The sequence below is a fragment of the Panthera tigris genome, chromosome C1, assembly GCF_018350195.1.
Source record: "Panthera tigris isolate Pti1 chromosome C1, P.tigris_Pti1_mat1.1, whole genome shotgun sequence".
NCBI classification, from domain to species: Eukaryota; Metazoa; Chordata; class Mammalia; order Carnivora; family Felidae; genus Panthera; species Panthera tigris.
The window spans coordinates 109,724,656-109,738,928 of NC_056667.1; the positions used below are offsets into that span (position 1 = coordinate 109,724,656).

The window sequence follows — 14,273 nt, forward strand, 5'->3', positions numbered from 1 at the left end:
ATGTTGTTTAAAATAAAATTCAACCTCCTTGGGGCCCCTGGGTGGCTCAGTCGGTTGAGCATCGCATTTGATTTCAGCTCAGGTCATGATTTCATAGTTCATGAGCTCAAGCCCCTGTGTAGAGCCTGCCTTGGATTCTCTCTCTGCCTTTCCCCAGCTCACACACGCTCTAGCTCCCTCTCTCAAAACTAAATAAACTTTAAAAAAATCCAATTTTCTTTTTACTTATCTTGATGATGGTTAAGTCTGTTCACCTTGAAAACCTACCAAGATGTATGTTTGTGTACTTGGGCCTAGATGTGCTATTTACCAGTAAAGTTTATTACAAGAAAAAGCCAACTTCCTGTCAGTACCCAGTTAAAAACCACTCAGGCTTTCTTGTGGCCCTGGGATCAAACTCAGATCCCTGCCTCAGAATTTCTCTCCTGACTATGGACTCTAGGTTCACTTGCAGCTCCCTAAATGAGACAAACTAGCTCCTGCTCCTCCCTCTATCCCCACCTCCCACACCCTACCTGGATAATTCCTCAGACATCATTTTAAGCATCATCTCCTTGTAGAAGCTTTTCCTGACTACCAAAGAAATCCCTCCTCTCTTCCACCTGAGGGGCCCTCTGCTGCCTTCTCACAGCCACCAAGTCCCCCTCCCTGACCTCCACCTCAGCAGGAGCACTCCATACACTGGCTAGCAGTATCCAATGAGCATCTGAATGTCAGGAACCATATCTTCAAGTCTGGCCCCAGAATAGTTTAGAGAATCTGCAAAATGTTCAAACTCTGCCACCCTGCCCATTATGGTGAGCTCCCCTGGGGCAGCTTGCCTACAAGATCCTGCCTGTGGCAGTTCTCCAAGGCTGGCAACCTTCAAGAGGCACGGGTGCTATTGTGAGAATTGGTGGAGCTGGACCCAGCTCCATCACCAGAGCAAATGTGCAGATAAAGCTCTCCTTCCTGCAGGCTTGCTTCTTCTGTCAGATGAAACGGTGGGATTTTGAGCTCTAATGATATGTCCTTCCTAAACATAAAAGCCGAATGAGCAACCAGACAGTTTTAAAGAAGACAAGTAAAAGTTTATTGTGTTGAGCAGACCTTATTTTCATTACAGTACCAGGAAATTCATTCTCCACTCACTTCGGGTGCAGAGGGCTCTGCAGACACCTAGGGCCCCGGTACTTGTTCCCAAGCAAGGGGCAGCACCTGCACCTATGTTGCATTTAACGAGCAGGATTACAGTAAAACAGAATAGTTATAAAGAAGGTTTTCTAAATACATACTTTCCTTTAAAAATTCTAGTATTTTTCATTTTTTCTATGTTTACCTCATTATCATCAAGGATAACTGGTTGGAAAACATGGTACTTGATAATCTTTTTCCCAAATCATTTGCCTTGAATTTTGCTACTTTTACTCTGACGAGGAATTATGCCCACTTCTCTGGACATCTAAATAATGACGAGTAAGGCAATGCATAAATTACAGGTGGGATGAAGGCCTTAGCTCATACCCCAACTTGTTTCTTCTTAAATCTTCCACATTTGGCCTCTATGTTGCTAGGTAATTTAAGATTCAGGAGACAGCCTCTTGCTTGCAAAATCAGTATTAGGGAGTTTAAGCTTAATGTGCTACTTTTGGGGAGCATGCCGCTGCTTGAAGCTGATTTTGTGGTTTCGTTTTATAAACTGTCAGCACTCAATGGCACCCTGAAGGGGAGAGACCATCTACTTAGTGCACTGACTCACTACTACCCACAAGTGTCATTTCTGAATTAGATCAAGAGATCAAATAGCAAATGAAAGAGAAATTGGTATCCTCCAGATAGTCTGAAATATTAATTACAACCTGAGTTAATGAAGTCAAATTTGCTTGAATTCAATCAGGCAATTACCAAAGTTGTGATTGAGATCTTCCCCCACTACATCAAGACAGGGAAAACATGAATTTAAGTAAAAAATGTTATCCCACCAAACTAGACACATGACAGCTATATTTAACTCTAATCATCCCACAAAAATGTCCCCATAAAATCAAATACTTAAAAAATTAAAATTATACAACAGTTGAATATATACTTAAATTACTTTGTGCACAATGCACCTTCCATTTGTTGTTGCCAAGAAAAACTTTCCATTTACCAAATGATCTACCAGTTTACCAGGTGATTTAGCAGAACATTTCCATCTCCATGAAATCTGACGCCATAGCATTAACATTGGAATCAGAAAAACACACTAGAAATTCCCTTGTGACTCATTCATGGCAATTTTAGAAAAGGGCTACTTTCAAGTACCCGAGTTTACTCACAGGGGAGATGTAGGGTAAGAGGAATTTTACTGAATCCTAGGAGGGTGGTGTCTGACTTGTTCCAAATTACAGTGGCAGTCAAGTATGATTCCCAGCTAAAGGACAATGGAATTTCCTTCCTATTAGCTGGGCCCGTCCCTTCTGAAAACCCCACTCACACCGCCAGCTTCCGGACCTTCGTTCAGGCACCACGTCCTGCAACCAGACAGAAGTTGTTCCTTCAAGCACAGCCTCCACATGCTTCACAGCATGAGGACTGGAGGAGAGCAGAGTTCATTAAGCTCCGTTCCTGGAAACGATTTCTGAAACATATGTAAAATCTTTGCTCTCCCACTAGCTGAGTTCACGAAACAAGGGCCTACCTCGAGGCATATACACATAGTAGGTAGGCAAACATCTGCATGTTTCCGTTAGAAACACCACATCTTGAGATTCTACACCTTATCATCCTTATGGGAAACTAATGTGTCATCATTCTCGGTGTGGTCAGTACTGAGTTCAATTGTAAAACACACATAGGCATGCCTCCTCAGCTCCAGCAGCAGGCTGTGTGAATGGGGTTTGGTCTCAAATGCCACTGTTCATAGAACATAAAAACTCACATGTTGCATGTCATTCGGACATGTCACATTATTTCACATCACACTGGCCCTGATTCATAAAGAAAATTTCCCATTATGGCATGATGAGAGACAACAAATCCCGTTCCATAAAAATGATGGTTAAAAACAATGCACTGTGAACAGTTTCCAGAACCTTGAGCATTTCAGTGCCATCAATTCTTGCTTCTTGGGAAAAAAATCTCTATCTTTTGGGTCACAATTTGCTTTCGCACAGTAGAGTCAATGGACAAAGCTGACCAAGACCAAATTTTAGTGGTATTATCATTTCCTAGGACATTAGAGGTTCATCCTGAAAGATACTGTTGCCACATGAACCAAGAGAAGGAAGGAAGGCCCTACACCACTTCAAAAGCAAACGAGGTCTTACACACTTAGAAACAACTACTGGTAAGACTTGTGCTTAGGGTGGTGACGGACAAGAGCAGTGAGGACACACACTACACGGAGAACAAATTTCACACTGTACGTTCCTCACATGGAATATGCATAAGAGACCTGGTGGAAAGACATGGAGAAAGGTGGCATGTTCCATGTCCCAAGGGAACCAGCATTTAAAAAGCACACCCCAGTGACTTTAGTATTTCCCACTCAATCTCCCAGAAAATCAACTCAGAAAGTACACAGTTCTGTTCACGGGTGGACTGAAGTGGTGGTGGCAGAAGGCTCTCTGACAGCTTTTCTTCGATCCAAGATGAGGCTAAACAAATGTTTTTTGTTCTCATTGATTCTATCCCTTCAGCTGCTCTGACCAGTGAGCGGCAGGGGGGGGGGGGGTGGCGGGGGGGACTCAAGCTACAGCCTCTGTCAACAGCAATGACTCTGAGGGACCTTTTCAGTCTTGGATCCATTTATCTAAAAATTTGAGCTCCCTTCTTCCCAACTTTTAATGGAATTATAAAAGCTCCTTCTGACTGACTGAGAGACTCCTAAGCTAACTTTTGCTTATGTGACTATAGAAAAAAATAAATTACTTGATATTTGCCATAAGACTTTGATTTCTAAAAAAGACTGAAAACCTATGTTCCCTGGCTTAGAAGAGTGAGGATTCAGCTATCATTTGCAGCCCCTCCTCACATTTGTAAAAAGCAGGCAAAATATTAGGGACAAAAATGGTTTGCAATGGAAGGAGGCACAGTCCACAGGAGTGCTCTTGTGTACCCTGCAGCCTGGGCAGACAGAGGGAAGCCCCTAGAGCCTCACGCCCATGTAGGCCGAAAACACACCAGAAGACTCCCTCTGGGTGCCTCCCAACACTGCCCGCTCACCAGGAGAGGCCGCTCCAGAAAGGCCACTCTGGGCCACTGAAGTAAAGACACTAAGAGCAGGGCTGATGCTGCTTCAAGATGCAACTATGTGCTGTCAGAAGAGTGGTGTGCCGGCAATTTCGGCAAACCAGAGGCAGCCCACAGCACTGAACTAAAAGGAACAGAGGACCACGTACAGAGGAACACGGATTACAGTCAACATCTCTCCTCTTCTCAGCTCTGGGAGTCCTGCGTAGAGAAAAGTCAAAGCCAACTTTGCCTGGGTCTGAGAAAGAACCCCCTGCCCCCCACCCAGAGGAGCAGAAGGTGGATGATGTGATGACCTTCCCGAGGGAGACTGGAGCCCCTCAATATGGATCACCAGAGGGGCTCACTATGGCTGTATCCAGTGAGGAAATCAATAACAGACTTTTTTTTTTTTTTTAAGAAAGTGGGAAGAAAAAGCAAAGACTTTCACAAATAGAAAAATTATTTACAAAACAATTTCCTAAGAAGTTTACTGGGGTTGGGTGGGGAATAAGAATAATGTTTTCATTTTAAATTAGTCACGTGGTACTGACGGTTTATAAAAGGGAATGGCCAATTTCTGTCTTCTTCACCTCCCCCAAAATATCCTAAAGTCATCCTACTCCTGATAGGTTTCCTACCCTCATCCCAACCCACCCCATCCTGTCTCCAAATTAATTGCCTGGAGCCAATCTCAAAGACACATGATTGTTGGTTGGGTTTCCATTTAACAATGAACCCACTGCTGGGGAAGAGAACACAAGGACACAGGACGCACTGGCATAAACCTCAAGGTGTGTGGACCTCGGACAAAGCTTCTGCCACCACAGAGCAGGCTGCAGACTGAGCTCCGCTGTCAGTAAACTGAGGTAAGGAAGAACATGGCGGCTCTGGCGGGTCGGCTTCCCATGGTGATGCAGCATGTGTGTGCTCTTGGTGTGGGCACCACAGGACTCATTTTCTTCCAGTTGCCTCTGCCATTTTCCCTTCTGGTTAGAAGACTGCTCTTTACAGAGTCCCAAAAGATCAGCCACTTGTCTTCCTCTGAGGTACAAATCCAATAGAGCCTTGACTCCAAAGATCCAGAGCCCACCGGCGTGTAGAAGTCAAAATCAAATGCTCAGAATCAAAAGGTGTGGCATGCCTGCCCAGCCAGTTTATCAGCAGTTGTAAAGACAGATCAGAAAAAACTAGCATTTAATACAAAAAGTGTTTTTCAAATGGTGCAATTTCCTGTCCTCCTGTGAAGATCATAATTCTTCTCGTTTCTGAGGTCCTATGGAAAAGGAGAACAATTGAAAATAGAATGGTTTTATCCTCAAGTGACAAAAATACAGACTGAATATTTCTTCTGGTACTGTAACCTATTAACTGTGGCCCCACCTCCATTTTATCTCTATTTTGAAATTTTTAGAAGCTTTGGTATGGAGTGTATTATATTTTGAAAGCAAAAACAAAACAAAAAAGACCTTTTTGTTTTTAAAAACACAAACCACCTGCATATCCCTATTCCAGCAGAACTGTTTCACAAATACAATCTTTACTTCTGGTAAAAATATACACATTTTTAGTCAAGATTCTTCTTTTTTCATTTAATAACACACAAACACATTTTCCTAAGTAAAAGTATAGCTCATTTACCACTCTCTATTCTTGGATGTTTAAACTGTTTTTAATAATTTTGGTTTACTGGGGAGCCTGGATGGTTCAGTCAGTTAAGCATCTGACTCTTGACTTTGGCTCAGGTCATGATCTCATGGTTCATGGGATCGAGCCTCACATAGGGCTCTGTGCTGATGGCACGGAGCCTGCTTGGGATTCTCTCTCCCTCTCTGCCGCTCCCCCACTTGCTCACGCATACACTCTCAAAATAAAACAATAAACTTAAAAAAATAATTTTGGTTTAGGGGCACCTGGGTGGCTCAGTCGGTTAAGTGTCTGACTCGGCTCAGGTCATGATCTCAGGTTTCATGGGTTTGAGCCCTCATCAGGCCCTATGCTGACAGCTCAGAGCCTGGAGCCGCTTTGGATTCTGTGTCTTCCTCTCTCTCTGTCCCTCCCCCACTAGCACTCTCTGTCTCTCTCAAAAATAAACATTAAAAAAAATAATAATTAAAAAAATTTTGGTTTATAAATAATAAATTTCTCCATTTTTATTACTTTTTTCTTATGTGAACTTATTTCTTTAAGGTAAATTCCCAAGAAAGGAATTACTGAGGGTATAAACATGTTAATGGTTTCTGCTTTTTAACAAGGACTGTTCTAATACACAGAGCTTTGGCAAGGTAGACCCAGAGCACTTTCCTCATCATCTTCCCAACAAATAGCATTATCAGTATCAATATGCACATTTTTTCAATGGAGTGTATATATATTTTTTTTAATGTTTATTTTTGAGAGAGAGAGAGAGAGCACAAGCAGGGGAAGGGCAGAGAGAGAGGGAGACACAGAATCTGAAGCAGGCTCCAGGCTGTCAGCATAGAGCCCAACGCGGAGCTCGAACTCACAAGCCATGAGATCATGACCTGAGCCTAAGTTGGGTGTTTAACCAACTGAGCCACCCAGGTGCCCCTCAAGGGAATATTTATTAATGACAGATTCCTTTAATGTAACTGCTGTTTTCTCAACTTCATTTATTTGTGTTTTCCTCTTATTTGAACAGAATTGTACATTATTTACCCACGTATCGATAGAAATCCTTCAGGTGTTAATAGCGAATTTGAATTATTTTTATTATTTTTATTTTATTATTATTATTATTTTGTGATACTTAACAACATAGTACAGTCTTCGGGATGATTAGGTGAATCATTCAAGATCCATGTTCTGTAACTGACTTCTTAGAATTAGTTTTGAGCTGAATAATGTTAAAAAACCAGAATTCAGCTTATTAATAGTTTACAAACGGTCACTATTGTATTCTAATGATTTTTGTCAACTGTATACCATTAGAGATTTACACAAGAGTGGGGAAAATATTACATGAAGATTTAGTCCCTTCTATTCTTAGCCTAAATTAAATAAGTCCACTCCAATATTCTTCTTTGAAAGAACACTTTTTTTTTCAAAATCAATATACACTTTGTCTTGACCCTAAATATGTTCATTTAATAATGCCTGGACAGATTTAATAAAAAACCAAGGAATCTGACAAAAGATCCCCAAAATAATGTCAGGCTTAGCTTATATATCACAAAATTCATGAGCCTAAATAACAGAATTCTCAATGCACCTTTTCTCAAAAAGATAAAATAAAATAAAATAAGGGAAAAGAAAAGGGGGCAGCAACTGTATTAATACATACGTTTAGAAGGCCAACTAAAAAAGGAAAGTAAAAATATACACTGGTTGATGTCAGGATGGAAGGGCTGAGATTCCTTTTATTCATTATTCTGTTGTTTTTGCAACAAACACAAATCAGAAATGCAAATAAGTACTTCCCTAAGGCTGACCGCTGGACTTACCTTCCCAGCGTGGCTCCTGTGTCGTCTTCTTGTCCAGCATTCCTGTCTCTTTCTCCCTCTGGAACCGGGTCTGTAGCTGCTTGATCTCTTGGTCGTAGTCCTGCCACTCTGGGACAATTCGAACAGCTGCTTCCAGCTTGGGCTCTTTGGTCATTGGATTATTACACTGTAAAACCCAAATCACATGCTTCAACCAAGCTAAAGACAGGGCACATTATACAGAATTAAAAGATGTGTCTGTTCTTGGATTCTAAGTCCCAACTGAACAAAAAGAACAACACTGAAGAGCCAAATGAGAGACCAGCAGAAGCAATGTGGTAGTGGGTCACATAAAGCTTCTACAAAATTGTGGAGAATGACTGGAAAGCAGGAACTGAAAGTTCCTTTGATAAAATTACAAGGCACAGAGATAATCCATGGACAAGTAGTAACTTCACTGATTGTAAGTAGTGAAACAGCCCCATCAGACACCAGAGAACCTGGCTGCCTGCTGCACGCAGCAGAGATCTGTGGATATTACTACAGGATGTGCTACAGTCCCCCAACTGCACAACTACAGAGAAGACTAAAGAAGAATCTGTGTGTTAATAACGATCTAGTCATAAATCACACTGGAATAAGATGTAGAAAAGAACCACAGACAGCTTACCAAATCTATTGTTTTAGCCCTTTTCTTAGAGGCATCATCACACCACGTTTCACACCAAAGCCATTCTTGAGGGAGTGATTTAATTGGCACCTGATGGATCATGTTATTGGGCAAATCCTGTTTGGTAAAAAGAAAATAAGACACAATACTCTCAAGTTCTGAGGGAAACTGAAATAAACTCAGAGCAAATTAGCGGTAATGGCTGCTCATTACATATCACATACCAATCACAATTTTTTAGAACTGAAAGGGTCTACTAAAGATCTGTGAGAAGCTAAAATACTTATTTGTGATTTTTTGTAAAACTACAGTTTAGAGGACTTCTAAAACATCTACCTATGATAAGCACCTGAAAAACTTTAGCTTAAAACTCAAAAATAACCTACACCTAGACTTCTCTCCATGAGGGCAATTCTAAGAAAAAATACTAGTGCTTCTTGAAAGTTAACTAAGCATAGAGTGTGGTTTTGATACTTCACAACTTTGCATAAAGGATGCTCCAAATCAACCTTGTCAACTGAGGCTTGATCCCAAGTGGATGAAGCTTACATGTTTTCAAGCCAACTGTATGCTTTGAAGCTTTTTTCTCAGGAAAACTTTTGAGTTTGACACAATAAAATGTTGCACTATCTTAAGACACAACCAATATGATCCAGAAATTCCACTTCTGGATATATGCACAAAAGAAAGCAGGGACTCAAACAGATACTTTTACACCAATGTTCACAGAGGCATTATTCACAATAGTCAAAAGATGGAAATAAGCCAAATGTCCATCAACAGATGAATGGATATACAAAATATGGTGTGTGTGTGTATACACACACACACACACACACACACACACACACACACACAGGAAAATTCTTTCAGCTTAACAGGAAGGAAATTCTGAAAGCTGCTATGACATGGATGAAACTTGAAAACATTATACGAAGTAAAATAAGCCAGGCACAAAAAGGAAAAATATTATATGATTCTAAAAGTACCTAGAATAGGCAAGTTCATACAGACAGAAAATAGAATAGAGGTTGTCAAGGGACTGGAGGGAGGAAGGAAGGTGGAGTTGCCATTTAATGGGTACAGAGTTTTGGTCTGGGATGATGAAAAACTTCTGGAGATGGACAGCTGCACAACACTGTGAATTCACTTAACACCACTGAACTGTCCACTCAAAAATGGTTAAAGTGATAAATTTTGTGTTACCTGAATTATACCTAATATTACAGATAAAGACACTTGTAGATGACAAAAATTGAAAAAAATTGTTACTAGTGAACTTACACTAAGGAAAATTAAAGGATATTCTTTAGGCAGAAGGAAAATAATCCTATATGGAAGCTCAGAAATGCAGAGAAGATTGCAGGGTAACCACATGAGCATATCTAAATAGATAACAATCCCATTGTAGGAGAAGAATTTCTGGGGTTTAAAATACAGAGATATCTAAAATCCACAGCAACAGCCATTCAGGCTGGGATAAGGATAAATGGAGTTAGTGAACTCTAAGGCCAGTATTACTCAACCTGAGGTTATGCAGATGCAGCAAGGAGTCTGCTAGGAATGTGGGCTCTTAGGCCCAACCATACATACACCTACTGAACTGGCCCATGCGAGTGGGACCCAGGAATTAACGCTTCAATAAGTTCTCCAGGTGAATCTTTTATGTATGCTGAAGTTTGAAAAGCACTGTTCTAATGTTTTTGCACTGTGTGGTAGGTGCAAATATACCAACTAGCATTAGCCTTTGCAAAGTCAGGAGTGCATAATACTGTAACCTCTAGGATAATCATTAAAAGAACTGCAAAAAAGTATATAGTTCAAGGGGCTCCTGGTTGGCTCAGTCAGTGGAGCATGTGACTCCTGTTCTTTGGGTTGTGAGTTTGAGCCCCACACTGGGTGTTGAGATTACTTAAAAATTTAAAAATCTTTAAAAAAAAGTGTAGAGTTCAAGCTAGTAGAGGGAAGATGGAATTATAAAAAACTCTCCATCTGAAGGAAACTAAGGAGAAAAAAGAAACAGAACACATAAAATAAGCAGAAACACTAGAAAAGCCAGTCTTACTGGTGATTACGTTAACTATAAATGGACTAAATGTTCAAATTAAATGACTTATACAAAATGTAAAAACCAACAGATATAAGCCTATTTATAAGAAATAGAACTGGGGTGCGTGGGTGGCTTAGTTGGTTAAGCGTGCAACTTCAGCTCAGATCATGATCTCACGGTTCGTGGGTTCGAGCCCTGCATTGGGCTCTGTGCTGACAGCTCAGAGCCTGGAGCCTGCTTTGGATTCTGTGTCTCCCTCTCTCTCTGCCCCTCCCCCACTGTCTCTGTCTCTCAAAAATGAATAAATGTTAAAAAAAATTTTTTTAATAGAACTAAAATATAAGGATAGAAAAAATTGAAAACAGAAGGATAAAAACAATATACCATTTTACAATAACCAAAAGGAAAGCTGGCATAGATGTACTAATATTGGGTGAAGGTTCCCCCAACAAAAATCATTAAAAATTCAGTTGTAGGATATATATGCTTCTAAGTTTTAGGTACCTAATGGTATAGTCTCAAAACACATAAAGCAAAATTTGACAAAACCAGAGATGAAGATATCACAATACAGAAAAATATTTTAATACAATTCCCTCAGTAACTAATAGAAAAACAGACAAAAACACATAATATGACCAAATGGACTATACCTAATATCTACAGAATACAAAAAACCAAATGAAATGTTTACCAAAACTGATGACATTTGGGTCTAATAGTAAATCTCCACAAATTTCAAATGTCTGAAATCATACAGAAGAAATCCTCAAACCATAAAGCCACTGAGCTACAAATTAATAGCAAAAATGTAACTAGAAAATCCCTGTGTATTTGGAGTCACTTCTACATTACTTAAGAGTCAAAGACATCACACTGGAAACTAGAAATACATTGTACCAAATGACAAGGAAAATGCTACATATAAAACATGTGCAATGCAGCCAAAGTCTTGCTGAGATAGAATCTGATCATTTCAAATGCATACATTAGAAAGACTAAAAATTATGAACTAAACATCTCAGGAAACTAGGAAAAAAAATCAACAAATTAAATAAAGTAAAAGGTAAGCACAATAAAGAACAAATTAATGAAACAGAAAAGAAACAGGATGAAAAACATTAAAAGATGTTTCTTTTTTTTTTTTTAATGTATACTCATTTTGAGCAAGAGTGAGTACACGCATGCAAGCAGAAGAGGGACAGAGAGAGACACACAGAGAAAGAGACAGAGAGAGAATCCTAAGCAGGCTCTGTACAGTCAGCATGGAGCCCAATGTGGGGCTTGATCTCAAGAACTGTGAGATCATGATCTGAGCTGAAATCAAGAGCTGGACACTCAACTGACTAAGCCACCCAGGTGCCCCTAAAAGATGTTTCTTTAACTCCCAGTGAGGTGATAAAGGCAAAAAAAGAGAAAGCACAGTAAACAATGTCAGAAAATTATAAAAGATAGAGAAAGAGAGAGAGAGAGAAGACATCAATATAGATCCAGCAGACTTTAACTGAAGTGATGAAAGCATTTTCCAAAACAGTGCACTTACAATCTGAACATGTTGCGCTATATAAATTATATCTCAATTTTACTTTTTAAGTATTTTTTAATGTTAATTTATTTTTGAGAGAGAACAGAGCATGAGTGGGGGAGAGGCAGACACAGAATCCAAAGCAAGCTCCAGGCTCTGAGCTGTCAGTCCAATATGGGGAGTCCAATGTGGGGCTTGAGCTCACAAACTGTGAAATCATGCCCTGACCCTAAGTTGGATGCTCAACTGACTGAGCCACTCAGGAGCCCCTACATCTCAATTTTAAAAAATGAGAGGGTAGTACGGGGCACCTGGGTGGCTCAGGTCATGATCTCGCAGTCGGTGAGTTCAAGTCCCACGTCAGGCTCTGTGCCAACAGCTCAGAGCCTGGAGCCTGCTTCAGATTCTGTGTCTCCCTCTCTCTCTGCCACCGCCCCCCCCCCACTCCCACTCATGCTCTGTGTCTATCTCTCTCTCAAAAATAAACATTAAAAAAATTTTTTTAAAAATGAGAGGGTAGTATAAACAACTTCATGATGTTATGTTAGTAAATTTAGCGACACCTTAACAAAAACATTGATTAAAGTAGTAATAGAAAATGTCAACAGTCCCATAACTCTTTTTTTTTTTTTTAAAATGTTTATTTATTTTTGAGAGAGACAGAGACAGAATGAGAGTGGGTTGGGGCAGAGAGAGAGGGAGACACAGAATCTGAAGCAGGCTCCAGGCTCTGAGCTGTCAGCACAGAGCCTGACATGGGGCTCGAATTCACGAGCTATGAGATCATGACCTGAGCCAAAGTCAGACACTCAACCAACTGAGCTACCCAGGCACCCCTACAGTCCCATAACTCTTAAAGAAACTGAAGTCATAATTTAAACACAAAGAAATTTCTATTAGGCTTCACTAGTGAATTCTACCAAACATTTAAGAAAGAAATAAGGTCAATCTTACACAAACCATTACTGGTAAATGAAAAAAGAAAAAAACAAAACCCAACTCATTTTAGTAAGCCAATATAGCCTCAACATCAAAATCTGACAGAGATATTACAAGCTATTATGTCACACAAAAACATAAATACAAAATTCTTAAATAAATAGTAAGCACAAAAAATCCAGAAATATATAAAAAAGAATAATAAATCATGACCAAGCTGGATTATATAATTCAGAAATTTTATTTAGGTATATAATTAAACTACACTTACAGAATAAAAGAGAAAATACTATCATCTCAGCAGATATTAAAAACATAAAAAAATTTAACACAAGTGATTTTTTTTAAGTAGCAAACTAGACTTCTGGTGGTGTGGCCTGGGGCCTGAAGCATGGGGCACATAAGGAGAGGCGGGGTCTCAGGGCTGTGGAGCCACCAAGTGGTTGGCAGGGCAAAGTAGGACATGCAGGGAGGGCCAGGCCAGGCCCCAAATGAAAAATAAAATAAAAAATAAAGTAGGAAACTAGGAATAAAAGGAACTTCCTTAATCTGAATAAGAGGAAATATCTACAATATCTAAAAAATATCTACAATAAACATCATACTTAGTGGTGAAATGCTGAAAACTTTGCTTTTGAGTCAAGAATGTCCACTATCAACATTTCTGTTCAACATTAGGAAGTCCCAGTAAACAGCAAAAGCAAAAAAAAAAAAAAAAAATTGTGCAATTAGAAAAGAAAAAGTAAAATTGCCATTATTTGTAAATTATATGCTTACATATACAGAAAATACAAAAGTATATACAGATTAGTAGGGTAGCCGAATACAACAATGAACAAAAATCAACTGCAATTCTAGATACCAGCAACAAATGGAAACAAAAATTTTTTAAAATAACTCTTAACAGAGATGTATAAGATCTAAGATCTCTATGAGGAAAACAATGAGAAATTAAACACAACCCAAATATAAAATCCTAGGGGCACTTGGGTGGCTCAGTCAGTTGAGCGTCTGACTTTAGCTCAGGTCATGATCTCGCACAGTTCATGAGTTCGAGCCCTGTGTCGGGCTCTGTGCTGACACTGACAGCTCAGAGCCTGGAGCCTGCTTCGGATTCTGTGTCTCCCTCTCTCTCTGTCCCTCCCCCACTCACACTCTCTCTCTCTCTCTCTCTCTCTCTCAAATATAAACATTTAAAAAAATGTCAAAATATCACAATACACAAAATTTTTTTAAGACATAAATAAAAAATAAAATCCTAGTAAATGTGTTTTTCCTCCTAAACTTGACAAGCTCATTCTAAAATGTATATGAGAAAATAAAGGACAAAAAAGTACTCTAAGACACTCTTGAAGAATGAGGTGGGAGGATTTGACTTACTGGATATCACGACTTATTATATATAGAACTAGAGTATTTGAGATTTGTGTAGGATGTTAAGATAGACAAACA

At 39.6% G+C, this 14,273-nt stretch overlaps 1 protein-coding gene across 2 annotated transcripts in view; it reads right to left on the minus strand.

The window, feature by feature from the left end:
• Window positions 1-1,048: 1,048 nt before the first annotated feature.
• The window catches only part of UGGT1 (UDP-glucose glycoprotein glucosyltransferase 1), a 110,431-nt gene continuing 97,206 nt past the window's right edge, over window positions 1,049-14,273 (minus strand). For both annotated transcript variants that reach the window (XM_042994155.1, XM_007093110.3), the window contains 3 exons: window positions 8,308-8,424; window positions 7,659-7,824; window positions 1,049-5,470 (listed from right to left, as the gene is read on the minus strand). In XM_042994155.1, coding sequence (XP_042850089.1) covers window positions 5,445-5,470; window positions 7,659-7,824; window positions 8,308-8,424 — 309 coding nt within the window. In that variant the 3' untranslated portion in view covers window positions 1,049-5,444. The remainder of the gene's footprint in view (window positions 5,471-7,658; window positions 7,825-8,307; window positions 8,425-14,273) is intronic.